Genomic DNA, 18,096 nt, shown 5'->3' with positions numbered 1-18,096 from the left:
TGCTTGGGTTTAAATACTACGTTGTGACAAGCCAACGCAACACGTCATTGTAACCTGGCAAGTGATTTATACAGCGTTGATACATCCTAAACCCGGTTATTCCTGAAAATGCCAATACACAAGAAAATGTGCAAGACTGATGTGGATTCGCGATGCCACGCAAGAACGATACATGCTGTAGGAAATATTTAAGGCAGTTGTACAGGCCGTGTTGTCCGTTCTTTGCAGACAACTAACGCATCAGAACCTGCAGAGGATAGAAAAACATGTTACCGTACTAAACTAGTAGACGGAATATACGAAATGATTCCAGACCATCAGGCATAAAACAACCTTTGGTAAAATTACAGCGTTATCTGTCTTTTACGTCAGTGACACGTACCTCAATGTACATCCAGCCAATGGAGAATTGATAAGTTTCCCACTAGCCAATGCTAAGCATGTGTCCAGCCTCCGAGCTCTTTCAACCAATCAAAATCTGGAACAATCCTCACCTCTCCGCGCTTCTGTTGCGAGAGTTCCACCAACCAATCTAAGATCACCTCCCTTAGGTGCTTTTATTGTGTATGTTTTTACCTCTTCCATTAGTTGTGGGGTGTGAACTCTGCGTGCTGACCCTTCAGGGCCGACTAGTTTTTATAGAGGAAAGACGTTAGTTAATAACTGGTAAAAACGGTTCGACAACGAAGGTGGATGCGAGCAGATTTTAGTCGTGAGTGGGAACATTTTGATCGGTAAGACTGTTTTCAGCGTTTGCGAGAAACCTCATTTTAGAGAATTCTTAAGTTAAAATGAGACTGGAAAGTTCCAAGTAAAGTCGCGCGCGCATTTTTAACATAAGTGCTATCAAAGGTGAGCTGGCGGGCTGACGGCCAATTAGACTTTTCTGGAAGAGACACCGCTGCTAAAAGGTAGGTGCTCGTGAAACGGTATAAAAATTAAGACCACACACATCTCTGTAGACACCCGAGGTTAGCAGGACCGACGGACAGAGTAGGTACGCGGCATCGTATGAGATAGTGCAAAGTCAAGAAGACCCATTGAATACAGACATCACGTCCCATGTTAGCTCTGTTTAAAATCACTTTTATATTTCCAGGCCACATCTTTTATGTTCCAGAGGAAAGCAAGTTAGAGAATATGTGTGTGTGTGTGTGTGTGTATATTGAGTACCTGCACTTATTTAATTTGAAAGTGAGAGTACCTGCACTTCTCAGCACCGCTGTAATACACTTAATTGGAGAGTACCAGCGCTTCTCAGGTGCAAGCAGATACTCTAAATTCTGAGTACCTGGATATCTATATTTCTATATAAAGCGCTACATATAGCCCTTTGCGGTCACTGCTTTTAGGTGTAATTAAAAAAACTAAACCCGTTTTGTACCTAATATGCCAATAAAAGTTGTGTGGAAGAGCAGTAAAATGGGCTATGATGTTATGTTGTTTTTGTACTGCGTCAAAAGTAGGGTGACCAGAGTTTGAGAAGCAAAAACTGGGTCAGAAAAGGCAGGAATGTAGGCATTTAACCTTAATGTCTGGCCAGTCCTGATTTTTGTGTAGCCTTGTGTGTGTGAGTGAAATGACTTCACAAAACTTTACCCCAAAATGCTATATATTTTGGCCTGGTTGTTAAAGTTTCGGGGTGATCCGTCAAGCAGATCAGAGGGAATAAAAGGCAGTCCCAAAACGCAATGTCTATGAATATTTTCATAGACATTTTGTTTAAAGAAGCACTACAGCAAAAACGGCTAAATGGAATTGCACCAAATTCGACAGGAAACGACCTCGGTCCAGAAACTGGCCTGTTTGTGTCTTGGTGTATGTAAATCCATTCAGTAGTTTTGGAAATACTAAGTTCCAAAAATTTGTACATCTGGACTGTGGGTTCGAAGGACTCACAAGAGTCCATCAAACCAAGTTTTCAAAAATAGAGTTTTCTGATTGGCCCAGGGAGCTTTTTTTCATTTGGGCATTAGCAGTCAGACTCCTGCAGGAGTGAACACACTGATTGTCTGCCTGCAACATGAAGAAAAATGTTGGCAGCCGTTAACCCCCTGGGTGCCCTGAACGAGCTGGTCTCGCCCTCAGCCTTGGTCGCCGTGTGCCGGGGACGAGACCAGCTCGTCCTGCACCCGGCCCACACCCTCCTTTTCCACCAAGCCCCCTCCCCCCCTTAACGTCTGATAACGTCAGCACACGATCACACGCTGACCTTGTCAGAGGTCAACTCCCATCGCACTGGAAGCTAAGCTTCCAGCACGATCAGAAGAGAAATTGAAAGCATTTCTCTTCCGACCGGGAGGTGGGGGCAGGCAGAGGCATGAAAGGAAATAAAGGCCTTTCCTTTCCTGCCTCTTTGAACATTTCTGCAGCCCGATCGTGATGCAATGGGCTGCAGAAATGCCCACTAGACACTAGGGAGTTTTTAAAACACCTGCATAAATATGCATAAGGGGAGCACCCACTTGGGAAAGGGCCGCTCCCCAGGGGGGCAACACCATTAGATGCCAGGGATTGTTTACTTCGTAATTTTTTTTACAGGAGGGGAGTGACCGCCCCCCCCCCTCCTCACCCCCCCCCCCTTAGGCAAGAGCCACTCCCCTAGGGGCAAATTATTTTTAGGCCATTCCTGCCCCCAGATGGGCAGAAACCACTACACGCCAGGTATTGTTTTGGTCAGTTCATGCAAGGGGAGCAACCTCTTAGGCAAGGGTCGCTCCCCTGGGGAGAAAAATAATTTTAGGCCGTTTCTGCCCACCTTGGGGGCAGATCGTCCTATGTTAATTAGGCTGATCTGCCCCCAAGGGGGTTAGGAACCACTTAGGCACCAGGGATTGGTATATGTGTTTTGTTTGGGGGGCAGCCCCTTGGGCAAGGGTCGCTCCCCATGGGGGCACATTACTGTTGGCCATTTCTACCCCCCTTGGGGGCAGATCGGTCTATTTTTGTTAGGCCCATTTGCCCCTGGGGGGAGGAAGGGGGTCGAAATCCCACCAGAGAAGATTCTCTTTTTTTTCCTCCAAAAAGAAGGGGGGGTAGCATGGCCATACCCCCAACTCAAATACATGGAGACAAAGGTTTTCTGCCCACCGGTGGGCAGATGGTGCACTTATCCCCGATCCACTCCCCCGGAGGGCAGAAAGCCTAGTAGATGCCAGGAAACAAAAAAAAAAAAAAAAAAAGTGTCTTCCAACCAGTATGGGCATGGTTATGCCCCCACCCCAACTAAAGGGGGTAACAGTTTTCAGCTTTCCCCCTGGACACTAAAACATCTTATCCCCTGGCAAGCAAGAGGAAATTTGATTATTTTGGGTTTGGGTTTTACATTTGGGCCCCCACGCCTCCTCCAGTACGTACTGTCCACTCCAGAAGTACGAGTCGAGCCAGCTCCAGACCGCCCAGAAGGACCCAGGCCAACCTTGTCACACATCTTCAGCCATCTCCAGACTGCCTCGGGATGATCAAAGAACTGCGACTTGCCTACGGAAATCACCTTCAGCCGTGCCGGATACGACAACATGTATCTGATTTTCATGGCACGAAGCTTGACCTTCACCTCCAAAAACCCCTTTCGGGAGGACTGGACCTTATTCATATAGTCAGGGTAATTGGATATTTTGCAATTTTTAAAGACAGCCCTATCGGTCTCACGGGCGGTCAGTAGGATACACACAGTCCCTATCTTTATAGTTCTGTAGGCGTGCTATGATGGCCCTCGGAGGTGCCCCGAGCCGAGGAGGAGCTACCAAGCCCTGTGAGCGGGTTCCATCTCTAACACCCAGGACAACCCCACCGGCTGTAATACATGTCGGATCCATTGCTCAACAAAACGTTCCACGTGGAGCCTTCCTCGCGCTCTGGGAAACAAGGAGGAGCACGTTGTTCCGTCGGGATCTGCCCTCTGAATCCTCCAGCCTCGACTCCAATGTCCCGACAGTAGAAGTGACCTGAGCCATTTGTTTGCACAAGGTGCCAACCTCTGTCTGCAAGTCCACAATCGATCCCTCCGCCACCTTGACCTTATCAGATACCTTGCAGAGATCAGCTCAAAGAAGGTTCACCTCCCCAGCCACTGTTTCTATTTTCCCCTCCGGGGTCACTCTAGCACCATGAATGGCAGCTAACAGTGCAGCACGTGAGGGCTTCTCTGCAGTGGCCGGCATCGCCAGTGCCTCTCCAGACCCCCTCAAACGAGTCTGTCTCTGTGGGAGCGGCATGGGTGTAGTATATTGCTCCATTGTGTTCCCCTGCGATGGCGTAGTTTGCCGTAGCCATCCCATCTTACCTCCACTGAGAGATAATAGGAAGTGTCACCAGGACAGTCCAGATCAGCTATCTGACCCAAATATCCACAACAGAGGCCTCTGAATGCCAACGCAGCCTCACCTTCCACTCTAGGTAGGTCAGGTGTGCACACTACGCGCACAGTCGCAGGTCCCAGTCCTCCACACCTCTACACACACTCAAAAAGCGCAAAAAACACCTCACCATTGCAGCGTGGCCACCTTTCAAGTCCCAGAATAGGGACACTTGTCGTCTCCCACCAGAGAGCTCTGCAGAGCGGTGCGTCACCCCAGGCCACTCCTCAGGAACCCAGACTGGGCCATGTACTGCCTCCACTCCTGTCCCCGCGTCTCATTGTCGACATGCAGGTCTGATCCGCACCTGGGGTAATATATCAGAGCCTTATGTGTTGTACGGTAATCCAAAGAGGGAACCAATGTGCCCCCCCACCTCCTTCTCTGTGAAATGACGTCGTGGGGTGAACAGAGACCAAACGCCCACCCCAGCTCCAGTCGTCCGCCTCGCTCACTTCACCTCAGGGGGATAAGGGCCCCAAAGACTCACCCCCCCACCCCCAAAAGAACACCAGCTACCCGCTCCGTGGATCGTCCAGCAGCCACGCCCACCAAGGAAGGCTGTATCAGGTCCACCGCGGGCTGTGCCCGTCCGGCAGAGGTCCGACTCAGCTCTACAGCCGAGCGGGGGCTTCAAAGAAGCCAAAAGCGGTTAGTAGCCCGCTACTGTCGTCGGGGCACTGCTGCTCGTATTTTGAGGGGTGAACGACTGTCCGGCACCCTAGGATACCTTAAGGAGGCTATAGGGACGTGGAGCGCACAAGAGACGCTTCCCGCCGGCCATCTTAGTTGGCCACGCCCTCAAAGGATACAAATTTGGTGTGGGTAGCTTATGTGGACAAAACGTTATGAGGGCATAAGCTCAGACTGCCCCAAATAGCCAAAAAAAGGCCTGGCACCTGAGGGGGGGGGGGGAATAGGCCTTACATCGAAGGGGTTAAAGTACTCCGGAATGTAGTCTCCTGTCCTAAAAATAAAAAGTAAACAAAAAAAATCATATAAGATGGCAGGATAGCGATTCCCTGCCAACCCGGCCCCAAATTAAAACAACAGAATGTCATCTGTTTTTGTAGTGAACCCGCAGGACTGTTTCTTGTGAGAAAATAAGTGGATACTATTAATAGTGTGTACCTTATACAGTGAGTTTACCCTGTACCACACTGTTTGCAGAAAGTCAAGTTCTCATGAGAAACAACCTGGTGCACAGTCATTTGCCCTATAAGGCAATCGTCTCTGCAGGATAATATTCTTAACAAACTAAAGGGTGCTTACAATAGTTTGTCTTTACTACATACAGTAATTGTACTGTTATAAACTTTTTTTCGAAAACAAGCAAGACTTGTATGAGAGTCATCAACTGTCACCTGCATACAGTGTTAGTCATATATACAAAGATTCATAACATGCTCAATGCCTCTACACACTAAGGACCCATTAGGCGCTTAACATTTTATAACATTTACTGCATTGCCTGCCACTATGCAAAGTATAAAACAAATTAACACTCATTGGATGATGTCATCAATGATTTAATTTGAGATGGCAGCGATGTCATAAAATGTCAGAACATGTTATGAGTGATAAAACGTGAGGTCGTAAACCATGCATGGTGGGGGGAGCAAGTTATAGTTAGCTCTACTAAATTTACAGTTATTGTCAAAGATGTTCTGGTGAGCAGCATAGTTGTACACCTGGTTGAAATTCTGCTTACCACACAAAATGGTTGCATCACTTGTAGATGTCTTGAACACAAACGGGTTCATTTTGGTGGCTGTTCTCTGCTCTCAGAAAGCATTCATTCTTGTTCAGTTGTTTTCTTGTGAAAGGTTGTAGAAAGATGTGCTAATCTCAAATTTCATTAGCAGTATACAAACCTTATATGAAAGACCTACATTTTTAGGTTCGGCATAGCCGTGCATAAGCCCTGCTTTTCCGACGTGTTGGTATGTATCTTGGTCTTTAACCACGCCCTTCACTATCACTCAATCATGGGCTTGACTTTCAAAAATCCTTTGTTTTTGTTGGTAACTGCCTTATTTGTCCCTCCTTAGGGCGGTTTAGTTACTGCCTTGGACATCGGCCCTGTTACATGGCCAATTGAACGTTTGCTGATAACTTTTACTGCGAGTGAACTTCTTTTTCTTTTTGTCTCTCTCCTTTGCGCTCACGGCGGCACTTTGAACTGGTTCGCTTATGTCAACTGTTTTACTTTTTATTTTCAGTTTGTGTGACAAGAAATGTCCAGTTTGGAATTTACAACGCTAATAGCTCTTACTCGAGCAAACGCAAGACCCATTGCATTGCAAATGCTTATTTATTTGTATAACACACATGGTTTCAGACCACTTTTATATTAAGTACAATACAGGCAGGCCCAGTGGCCACATGCTGTTGCTACTGTCTCAAACTGTTCTTGTTTTACTTTGTTATTAAAAGCATACCTTTGGCAATATCACACAAAGCAATTTACCTGCTGTTTTTGCAGTTGACTACAAGGGTTGAGAAAGTCTCAGACTTCTCTTAATGTTTTAGAGAACCAACAGCTAACAAGCAGCCTACCTTAAAATCCGTGAGCAGGCGTCCCAAGTACTGTGACTTACTTCAACTTAGTAGTAAAATCTCTGACTTAATTATATTTTTCTATCAATCCTTTCTGGTTGTACTATGTAAAAGCAATAAAGGTCAGTAGAGATTGAAACATTTTCTTTTCACCCTCATTGGTTGTGGTAAATTTATCAAAATGCATATTCTTCCTATCAGGAAATGTAGTAATTTAGCAAGGATTTATTTTTGCCTAGTTTAATTTATTTAATCATTTCTATGGCCAGGCCTGGGGAATTTGTTTAAATATCTGCTTATTGATCGTGGGGGATACCATATAAAGTATATCAGTCCTGTTTATAAAAAATAAAATAAAAAAACACTTATCCTATTTTTTGGGAAATTTAATCCTGATGAGCAGAAGTAATATGATTAACAGGTTTTGGGAGAAAAAAAGAAGTTATAGGGAAATTTAACTTGGACGTCCTATACAGATTTTCTCACAAGCAAACATACAGACGCATATTTCTGACTCAAAAATGTACATGGCAAAGTTTTGCTTGACCACAATTTCTGGGTCTACTTCTGTAAATTCTTGTGAATCCATGAAAGCATTAAATGTTCACTAACGCAAGAACATATACCATGGGTGCACTTTTGTAGCCACTGGGTAGTTATAGTTGAGACCATGTTTCCAGAGGAAAGTCATTGTTTGGTTAGCTGATAACGTTTTAACCTGCTTTAGATATCTTCACAAAACTTTCCAAAAAAAGGTTCATCCTTTCTGGAAAGCTTTTAAGTGAAAAGCCAAATGGGGATTGAGAAAAGAAAGGTTCGGGGTCCCAAATTTTCCACTTGCAATTTTCCATAGGAAAACTGAATAGCGATTCAGTAAAAATGTCTGAAAGAAATTACACCAAGTTTGGCAGAAAGCAAAATCTTGGTCCAGAAAGCAAGCTTTTTGTGATTTGGCGTAAATCCATTCAGTAGTTTTTGAGAAATTAATGTTTAAAATATTTGTTTATTTCTTGCCTCAGAGTGTCCGAGGAGTAGACAGAAATCAAGATAGGATCTGCATGGCGGCTACCACCTCTACAAAAAAAAAGTGGTGGCAGCCATTTTAGGACTCAGTCCCCAGTCATGCTAAAAAAAAAAAAAAAAGAAATGTTGGTTACCTGGGTAGGGATACCCTATCCCTGTGGCCATGTTTGTCCCCCGGAACCTAATCCTTTGGGCTGCTTTCCTCATTAAATTGGGAAGAGGAGTGTGCATCTGCCTCGACCCGGGGCTCAAGGAGTCCTTGGTGACCCCATGCCCTGGGGCAAAGTTATACATTTTAAGGTGGTGTGTGTGTGTATGCGTGCAGTCCTCCTACCCAAGCCATTGATTGGTCTTGGGGAAACCATACTGCTAGACAATTGTGTGTTCCCTGCCTGGTAGAGCGCGGGCAGGGCCTGCACTCTACTGGGAAGGAAACACAAATTTGCTGCTGCCCAGGTGGAAGCAGATAAATAAGCTGCTCCAGCTCAGGTGGGAGCACACAAAAGTAGACTGCTCCTTCTGCCACCAACAATGGATGGGCGTCTGGGGCCTTGGGGCTGGCACCACTGGCCTTGACAGATGCCTTAGTTAAAAATAAAACTGTTTGTATTGTTCATGAAATATTCAGCCATGCATAGTAGTGGATGGGGGCGGGTTAGGCGCAGGCCCTGGCTGACCAGGCACTGTTCCCACTCCTGTGGCTCGTGGTCGTACCCAAGTCCTCATCTTGCACTGCTTCTGCTCTTGCATATTGCATCAGTCTTGATGTTCAATGACTGCATTGATAAAAGCGCTAATGACTTCTGAAATTACATATTTGATAACACTGTCAATGGCGAGGGCACAAGTTATTGTTACTTGAGATTACTAATTGGTGATTTCAGTAGTTTTGTTTGTTTAAAACGGTACGTTTTAACTGACATTTTCACCTTAGTATAACATCCCTTTAACCCTTTTTTTTTTTCCTTCAGTAAACTTCTAAGATTTTTTTTTTTTGCGAGGTAACATATTACAATTTCTCAGTATAACATCCTGTTAACCGTTGTTTTTTTGTTGTTTTTTTTACAGTGAATATATATAACTTCATATGTGGTAAACTACTGTGAGTGATGGCTTTCTGCTCTTTCACAAGGAGCACATCAGCACACAAAAGTTTCCTTTAGTGCCAAGGAGTATGGTGGCAAAATGATTTATTTATTTTTTAGACAAATTTTTTTTTTGCTTTTAGCCAGTTTTAACCAGTAGATTGGTGTGGGGGACCAGAGCTCCTACAACAGTTTTCAAAAACTATGCTAAAACACAACGTGCATTGACAAAGTAAACAGATGTCCCACAGTGCCTGACCTACTGTCTTCGACAATGCCTGTTTATTTTAATGTTTCCCATGCTCCTTGCTGAACCAGATTTGACACCAATTATTAACATTTTTTAGAAATACTAGAATGTATCAACACATTTTACATAATGTCTCAAAGAAATTGCACTTAAGCTCGCACTTGATCAACATATTTTTCTAGTTGCTATTTGTTATGTACATATTATTTTGAAAGTTATTCATCTGTATAGCTTTCAGGCTTCTGAAAGCATTGGAATCCGGGAGCTTTCCGGGAGCATTATAGGTAGCCTCAAATTGTTACATTTTTCAAACGTGGAACAGCTGACGGTAGTGCAAGCCAAGCCCACGGTATTTCCTTAGAGCTCTCTCTCTATTAATAAAGACTTTGCGTTAATGAACCATGAATACAAGTTTGAACAGCATTTACAGTTGGAATACAAATCTTACCTTAACCACAGACAATGCACTACAACAGTTCCATAATGTGGTACTGTGAACTGGAAGCCAAAATGCTTCACAGGGTTGGGCCTACTTGTCCAAACTGTCTTAATAATCATGAAAGGGTTGATGTCCTTGAACCCCAAACATTTTGTCCTGTGCATGGATGCTTGTTGCCCTTTCTATGGGAGATTAGCGGTGTCTTGGGCTGCTAAACTTCAGATTATTTTACTGGTCTTCTCTTGACCGGAGTGTTACTGTATCAGTGAATTATGATGAGAAGACATAAATTATCACCAACATATATCCAGTTGTTTTTTAGAGCTGATAATTTCCAAGACAACTTGCTTTGTACATTTTACCATTTTAAATTCATTAAAAAATGGAACCTGAAGACTTGATGTAATATGCTCAGTTTGGTGGGGCTTTTGTAATGAATTTAATGTTCAGAAATTGTCTGGCATAGCATATCTCTGGACTAACTATATATTCTAGACTTGGGTTACTTGACACATAAAGGGTTTCGCCAGTACTATTGATTTACTCTCTTGAGTTAGCATTTCGAAGGGCAAAATTTAAAGGTATTTAAGGTAATGTCTAATAAGCTTTTCTTGCAACTGCTCAGCTGACTAGTGGCAACTGGACCTGGACTGGCAGAGGTGTGGAATTTAATAAAATATCTACTTGTCCATAGGACGTGTTGCTTCATAAATCTACTTGTCCATTTGGTGCCATGTAAAAAACAGTGACACGTTATGGTAGCATTCTCATTATATAAGATCTCTGATAATAGCCCCTCCTTTCAGGGCTTCGATGTTAGCAATTTCCTTATTTTGCCACCTTTCTGCAGATCTACATACTGGGGCTGAAGGCATTATGAGCAAACGTTACAGGGGTGGAATGCCCTTTTCAGTCTGTGCAAACCTACTAACTTGCATGTTTTATGTATTTTCACAAGCTCTTCCCTAATATTTCCCATGGTGGGAAAGGTTGGAAATTAACTCCTGACAAGTGCAGAAGTAGAATGTCTTCCAGGGATGCAGCCATTAATACAGCAATGAAGTGAAAACACAGCACAAGAAAAATCCCTCACCAACGTAGAAAACCAGAGTGAAATATAATACATTTTTTTTTTAGATCAAAACAATTCAAATGCAATCAGTAGAACCAGAGGTATCCAATTATAAAGATTCAGTGCAGTTAGTGCCTAAAAGCGCAACTGTCGGTATCTGTCACGTCGGACCAGGACACAATTGCGAGTTCAGGCTGACTTCGATGGAGCACAGGGTGGATACAGGGATCAAGTTAGGCCTGCTGAACAAAGTACCTTAAATCTTGGTTTGGGGGGTGTTGTGAGATCCTGCGCCGAGGATACACTGTTCAGCAGCGGTTCAAATGAGGCGGAGTGCTGCAATGCGAAGTCCTGCAGCATTGTCGAGGATAGCGTTGACGAGCAGCTTGTGATGTGAAGGCCTGTGTTGCGAATGTGTCACACAGCGGCTGTTCCAAGGAGGCTGCAGACCGAGATGTGAGGTCTGGCGTCAGGTTGTGTCACACTGCGGCAGCTGTGAAGCAGAGCTGCATCGGTTCTGACCACAGTTGGGCTGGTAGAGCACCTTGAGACCTACTTCCAGGGGTCCGGCACAGTGACCGCACCACTTTAGGGGGGTGACTCACAGCAAGCTGAATGAGGTGCTGAGATCAAGGTCATTGCAGCCTTTTCTATACCTGAGATTCTGATCATGGGAGACCAGCCGACTTGCCCTTACAGTCACCCTGGTGGCCCTGGGTTCAAAATTCAGGTCCAGTCCTTCCTTCATGCAGTAGGGAAGCAAACCACATGGTAGCAGGGTAACAGATTAACAGTTTTTCAGTGCAGCAGTCCTTCTGAGTCTGCCACAGGTCAAGAGGTTTACTGAAGAGTTGGGTCTGAAGGTTCATTAGTTATACCTTGTGACCGCTTTGAAGTAGGAGAAAGTTATGGAGAGTTCCATCTTTCAGAAGGGTTTGGAATTTCACGCTTCCCAGCCCTGGCTCCAGCTTTTCTGCAGACACAAAAAATAGGGCCTAATCATTTGTTAGTATGCAATGGCAGAGGCTTTGAGGTGTGCAAGTGTGGTGGGTGACAGCTCCTCCCCCCTCATTATGTCAGAGATGGCCCATCCTGCCAACACCTATTCCCCTCTGTTTCACTATCTTGTAGAAAAACTCAAAGACCAAATGCCAGATACATTTAGTCATGTGACCCAGGATACAGGCTGCAGGCACCAAATACTTGGGACGAGAAAATGCCACCTTTCTAAAAGAGGCATATTCAGAATGGTGATGTAAAATCTGACTTCACCAGTAAAGAAGGTTTTAAATTACAATTCTTTAGACATCAAACATGACATTCCTATCTGCTTCGGTTTGAAAGATATCACTTAATAAATGTAATAAAGTAACCCATTTCTTTCCTATGGGAGAGGTAGACCTTGCAGTAGTGAAAGACAAATGTGAGAGTTTGGTAGATTTTCAGTACCAGGACATGTAAAAGTGAAAAGTACATGTCCAACTTTTTAAATAAAGTACACCCTGCTCTATGGGCTTTTTCCGGTCTACCCTGGGGTGACATAGGTATTAAAAAGGAAGGTTTGGCCTGGTATTTATGGCCTGGTTGAAATGACAATTTTAAAACTGCACACACAGGCTGTAATAGCAGGCCTGAAACATGTTTCCAAGGGCTAGTTAAGTGGGTGGCACAATCAGTGGTGCAGACCTACACGAGTATTTAATTTACAGGGCCTGGGTACATGTTGTGCCACTTTACTAGGGACTTTCATCCAATTGGCAGATTTAATTTACTTGTAAGTCCATTTTATCATGTTAAGAGGTGAGAGCACACACACTTTAGCACTGGTTAGGAGTGATAACGTCACTGAGTTCTAAGGCCAACAAAAACGAGATCAGAAAAAATGTGGGAGCAAGGCAAAAAGTTTGGGGGAAGACCATCCTAAGGTTGGCGTGGCTAACACAATATTTGAGCTAAGTGAAGGGCTGTTGAGAGGTCAGGAAGAACCTGCAGTCATCCTCATGTACTGCAGGGGTTCAGGCATCAACGTAGGGAAGCAAGTTGTGATGAGGTACATAATGGAAGTGCAAGCCTGCTTGTAGATTGAGGTCGAGGATCCTATCTGATCGGTCCCAAATTCAAAGGATGGAAATGCAAACAGAGAATATATGGATAAGGCGGCAGAGGGACCCTATGAAGAAACCACTGGGTGCTCCGAGCATCGCCTTTAAATTCTTGAGTGAAAGCACTAGATTGCACTTTCAGTGAATCCGAGGCTTAACTTGACATAGCATATTCCCAGGGTTAAACAACTTAACCATATAGAAGCACCCTCTACTCTGTCACATTCTGCCTGACCGTGAGGTGAATAGAAAATGAAAGGGGCATAGTTGTTCAATTGGAGAATGACTCCATTGAGTGACTCCATAACCATGCGGGGACAAACATGACCTATGAGTTACACACCCGCTTGACTTGTCTGCCTGAGTGCTACTTGACTGAGGTGCATGGTCCTTTTGATGTATTTATAGCGTGACTTGAACTTTGTGTCTCAAATAACTGAAAAAGTGACAGGTTAATGGGATGCTAATCAGAAGGCCCAGGCTTTCCGCCGCAGAACATGGAAAACAAATCCCCAAGACAATCACCAGCTGCCCTACATTTGCTATAAATGATCTGTTTCCATTTCATAGATGGGCTGGAAGTATCCGGCATCCGGTGCTCTGAACCTTCTGATCATGGTTACAGTAATATTTGATGGCATGGTGTAGTACTATGGATTTCATGTTGTAATGTGTCACATTTGAGATAGTGGCTAAGTTAGTAGCAGGAGAGCAACCAAACTTTCTACTTGTCTGGTGTTAAAACTTGTTGTCATTGACTGGATCCTCAAGTCTTCAGCACCGGGCCATATAAATTAGACTACCCTAACTTTGTGTGTTTTGTGGAGCGTGATTCAGAGGCACCATATTGTTATCTCACCAAAGTCCTATGACACTATTTTTCATATAACAGTATATATCCCCCATCAAAACAACCTAACCCAGCCCCTTCCCAGCCACCCACAACACTTTTGGTTTAATGGATTACTGTCTACCCTAACACGACGCTCTACTCTAAATTGCCAGACACTTCACGCCAGGTACTTCAAATTCTCCAAAGCATTACATAAGTAAATTGGTGAAGTCCATCATACAAGCAAACGTATACATGGACGCAACACAACCATACAACTGGTGATTTAGTTATTGGAATCAGAAAACGGACTAATCTGTTATGGCTGTCTCAAGACCAGGTAAGAATGTATCTCTAATCTCTCTAATCTAACAGTGCTGCAAAACCGCACCATACAAACTATGCAGTATGGTATAATGAAGTCTGGAGTGGATTTTAGTGACTGTCTGTAATCGAATAGAGAGAGCTGTATTCTTGTGATGTAATTTATTCTGATTGTTCTATGGCTCTTTCTCAATTTCTCTTCCCTATTTTTTCAGACAGGCGTTATGGCATTAGTTGGCATGATCTGCCCGTTTAATCCTGACCATCAAATCAGAAGCACAGAGTTTCGCTTGCATATGTTAATCTGCAAGGTAATTGAACGTTTGAGTATGCACTGATTTATCTCCCCCACCCCCTAGAGATTCAAATACCCACTTTTCAGAAATGTACCCTGGCCTATGGGATAATTTGAATGACAGCCCATTCTCAATATATTAAAGATCCCGCATTTTATTTTCACTAAAATGTGCACCATATTTGTCTTTTAGCATATTTTTGGTTGCTGTCTGACAAACGTGGTTCGTGTTTTACTGTAGTGCTGTTCTGTAAAAGTGATTTAATTGGATTAGGCGGTCGGCAGTTGAGCATTTATTTGTATAACCTTTCGTTAAATGCTTAAAGCAAGCCCTTTTGTGAGAACTTTCCATGTGAACTTGGTATTTCACTCCATCGAAGGTGGAAGGCTAGTATTTTGCTAAATATCTGATACTGTGGCACAGTGTAAAATAATTCAACTTGCTAGATAGAACCCATGACGAACGAAGCGTGAAATATAAAGCAGAACGAGCTGAAAGTTTAGAATAAAAAAAGTCACGATGGGACTGTTTTCATAGATGTGTTTTGATGGATGAAAACAGTTTCATCTTTAGGTTTTCTTGATTAGTACTGTTTATTCAGCTCAAAGAAATTAAGAGTAAATACTCACTTTTAATTATAGTTTAGTATTAAATCATGTTTAGATAGTGCACGTTTCAAGAACAAAATAAAATACTGCTCGAAATAGCCGCCTTGGCTTAAATTATGGCAGGTTTAATAAAATATATTATGAGAAACTTGTTTAAAGGGTACATGTTCAGTTTATAGCTAGTTACATCTTGTGTAAAGTTCAGTAGTCTTGTTCACTTATCTAATGGTGTGGTTTCTGCCACAGCTATTTTTAGGTGGAGCATAGCAGCGCGCATGTTCTGCTTTTCTGATGTGTTGGTATGTATCTGGGCTTTTAACCACGCCCACTGCACGCCCATCACTGTCACTTGTTTGTGGGTTTGCCTTTCAAAAATTATTTTTTCCCTTGGTGAAGGCTTTATGTTGGTCCCTCCTTGGGGGCGGTTTCGTTTCCGCCTTGGTTATCGCCCCTGTTACATGGATAATTGCACGTTTGCCGATAACTTTGCAAGCAAACTTCTTTTTCCTTTAGTCTAGAAAAGTCCAGTTAGTAATTTACAACGCTAATAGCTCTAACTCGTTTTTTTTTTTTTTTTTTTTTTTTTTTTTTTTTTTTTACTTATGCAGTCTAGCAAAGTTGTTATAGATCTTTCTGAACCATAGCTGTGCGGTATAAGACGTGCCATGCGATTAAGTCATCATCTCGGTAGGGCACGTTTCTAACTCTTAAACATCATTTCTTGATGCTCTTATCAAAACATACTTCTAAAAACAGGAAACCACTTTAAATCACTGCAGTTTATCATCGGAAAAAAAAAAAAAACCAAAAGTTGGGCAAAAAAAGCAAATAGTGCCTAGGTGGAAATGGTGCGCATTGTTAGGGTTTGCCTTAGGGCTTTAGCCTTCCACCTTTGATATTTCCACTTAAGTGCAGGCAGTTCCCACAGCTATGATAACGACCACTTTTGATAACTTAAGTGTTCTGTATGAAATCTTCAGTGACTCAAATTAGAAAATGCACCTTCCTAAGTGACCCTGCTGGTTCTTTCACAACCATGAGTATGAAACCACCTCAGTGACGGAAACTTGTGGCCATCTGAGGCATCCTTGCAAAGGGAATGGCATCTTTAGTTTCTGTACTCCTTACCAGCTCCGCCTACCTGCGCTATTCAGTGTAGAGCTACGTCTTGCTGAGGCCTTTCTGTTTAGTAATAGGGTTGATACTGGGTTTTTGCCCAATACTTACTAAATGGGTCATTGCCTATATCGTAGAGCCCAGTGGTAGTTCACGGTACATAGATGATAATATCTATTTTTTTTTTTTCCCCCAGAGAGATTATACATTTTATTTGTTTGACATTTTATTTGTCAAACAGAATATAGTAGAGAGCTACATTCCTTTCAATCATTGGCTGATTTTGACCAGCCCCTGTCAGCCATTGGCTTGAGACTTTCAGTCATGTTTTGTCTCAGCCCAGTGGAGTATTTATCTCTCACCTAATGCTGTTGGCTGTTTAGGTGTATCCTTTTGCCTTCACTCAAGTGCTTGCATTTAGTGGTATGGACAGCTACTTTAAAACTATAGCCCTCTCTGCTAGTACTTCTGGCTCTGCCCAGTGTGTCTTGCTCTGATCTGCTAATCTGTATATTTTAATATATTAAACCCTGACCTATTTTTTTCCCACGTTTGCCTCTCAGCATACCTCTTTATGCTTGCACTCATTTTTTCCACCCATAAAATGCACATGGCTCATCTTATTTATGTCCGAACTGAGAGAATAAGAGATTTAGTATTTCAGTTTGCCATCAGTGGTACTGCTATTCTGTGGGTATGGCACTCTGTGGGATAGGTGAGAAAGTACAATTAGTTTCTCGAGAACCTTTATCTATAGATGGTAATTTAATAGAACCATGCTTTTTTACAAAACAGTCTCCTTTTCTAATTATTTTTGCTTAGTAAGTCTAGCAAAAAAAAAGTTAGCAATTTATTTTAGAAATTATATTCTTGAAGTCATTGAGTATCACCTCCCAATTATGCGTAATATATCTGGTTACATCTCTCACCCATCTCTTAGAGCAATATTCAGATCCGCATAATTGTTTTCCAGCATGAACTCCATTATAAACATCCCTCTCGCAATAACCCATCCAAATCCTCTTGTCACTCAATCGCTTAATATGAAGTAATTGCTACAATAAATGGAGTTGTCCAAACCTCCCCCTCTTTCCCAGAAAGCACCACTCCCATCTAATACCTTTTACTGCAGCGCACTCAGTGTAATTGGAATCATTTTGGTGGTTGTTCTGGGTAGGGATGTGTGCATTGTTAAATCTCACACCCCTAGTCCAATGGTGCTAAAGTTCTCGCTGTTTCACACAAATGCTTTCAGAATCTACAGCTGGAATGCAGACACAGTTGCCCTCGCCAGTCACTTACACTTGTTGCCCACTCAGTTGGGGTACCACAGCATCACATATATTCCGAAGGGCAAATTGCTTCTAGAGAAGATGTGCCATAACAGCCAGAGCTGCTGACACATTAACTTCGAAATCAGGTTAGAGTCTCAGCGCCGCTTACTATCCTGTGATTCTAAGCAAAACACTTTAATCTCCCTGTGCCTAAAATCAACAAGCATTGACAAAGTCAAAAAGTTTCACATATACAAAATCTGTATCACAATTATTTATTTGTTGTGCTTGGGTAGTGTCACCTGTACCAACTGCCAAGTAAATACTTTTTGTACCTAGGAGTAGTTTGTATTTTAAGGGCCTTGTTTAAAAAAAATATTCCAGTAGGCCTACTAGCCCTTTAGTTATATACAGGGCCACTGGAATCATGTGGCAGAAAGGACCAAAATATGCAGCAGGGTTGACCAATTAATTTGGCAAAAAAAGTCCAGTTATACTTTTACAATGCCAATAGCGCTAACTCAAGTAAATGTGAGACCTATTGCATTGCAAATGATTGTTCCTTTTGTAAAAGTAACAGGATTGGAATAACAGTGGTTTTGACTACCTTGGCAGCCCTGCTCATATGCTATGCCAAGTACTTTATCACTTTTGAAACTCTACGATTAAAGGATAAGGTTCGTAGGAGATTTTACTTTCTGTATCTGCTAGATTTCTAGCTGCGTATTCCTTACTTTGGAATCTTTCTCAGGTGTCAC

The 18,096-nt window shown here is 42.9% G+C and overlaps 1 protein-coding gene across 3 annotated transcripts in view; it reads left to right on the top strand.

Moving 5' to 3' along the window:
* The first annotated feature begins 513 nt into the window (after window positions 1-513).
* Window positions 514-18,096, top strand: part of LOC138265504 (gametocyte-specific factor 1-like) — a 424,543-nt gene continuing 406,960 nt past the window's right edge. For 2 of the 3 annotated variants that reach the window (XM_069213286.1, XM_069213284.1), the window contains exons 1-2: window positions 514-734; window positions 14,260-14,355. In XM_069213286.1, coding sequence (XP_069069387.1) covers window positions 14,269-14,355 — 87 coding nt within the window. In that variant the 5' untranslated portion in view covers window positions 514-734; window positions 14,260-14,268. Of the gene's footprint in view, window positions 735-862; window positions 912-14,259; window positions 14,356-18,096 lie in introns of those variants that run through there. The other variant, XM_069213285.1, reaches the window with a different exon arrangement.

Source organism: Pleurodeles waltl, chromosome 11, assembly GCF_031143425.1.
Source record: "Pleurodeles waltl isolate 20211129_DDA chromosome 11, aPleWal1.hap1.20221129, whole genome shotgun sequence".
Taxonomy (NCBI): Eukaryota; Metazoa; Chordata; class Amphibia; order Caudata; family Salamandridae; genus Pleurodeles; species Pleurodeles waltl.
This window is presented reverse-complemented; position numbering and strand designations above follow the sequence as displayed.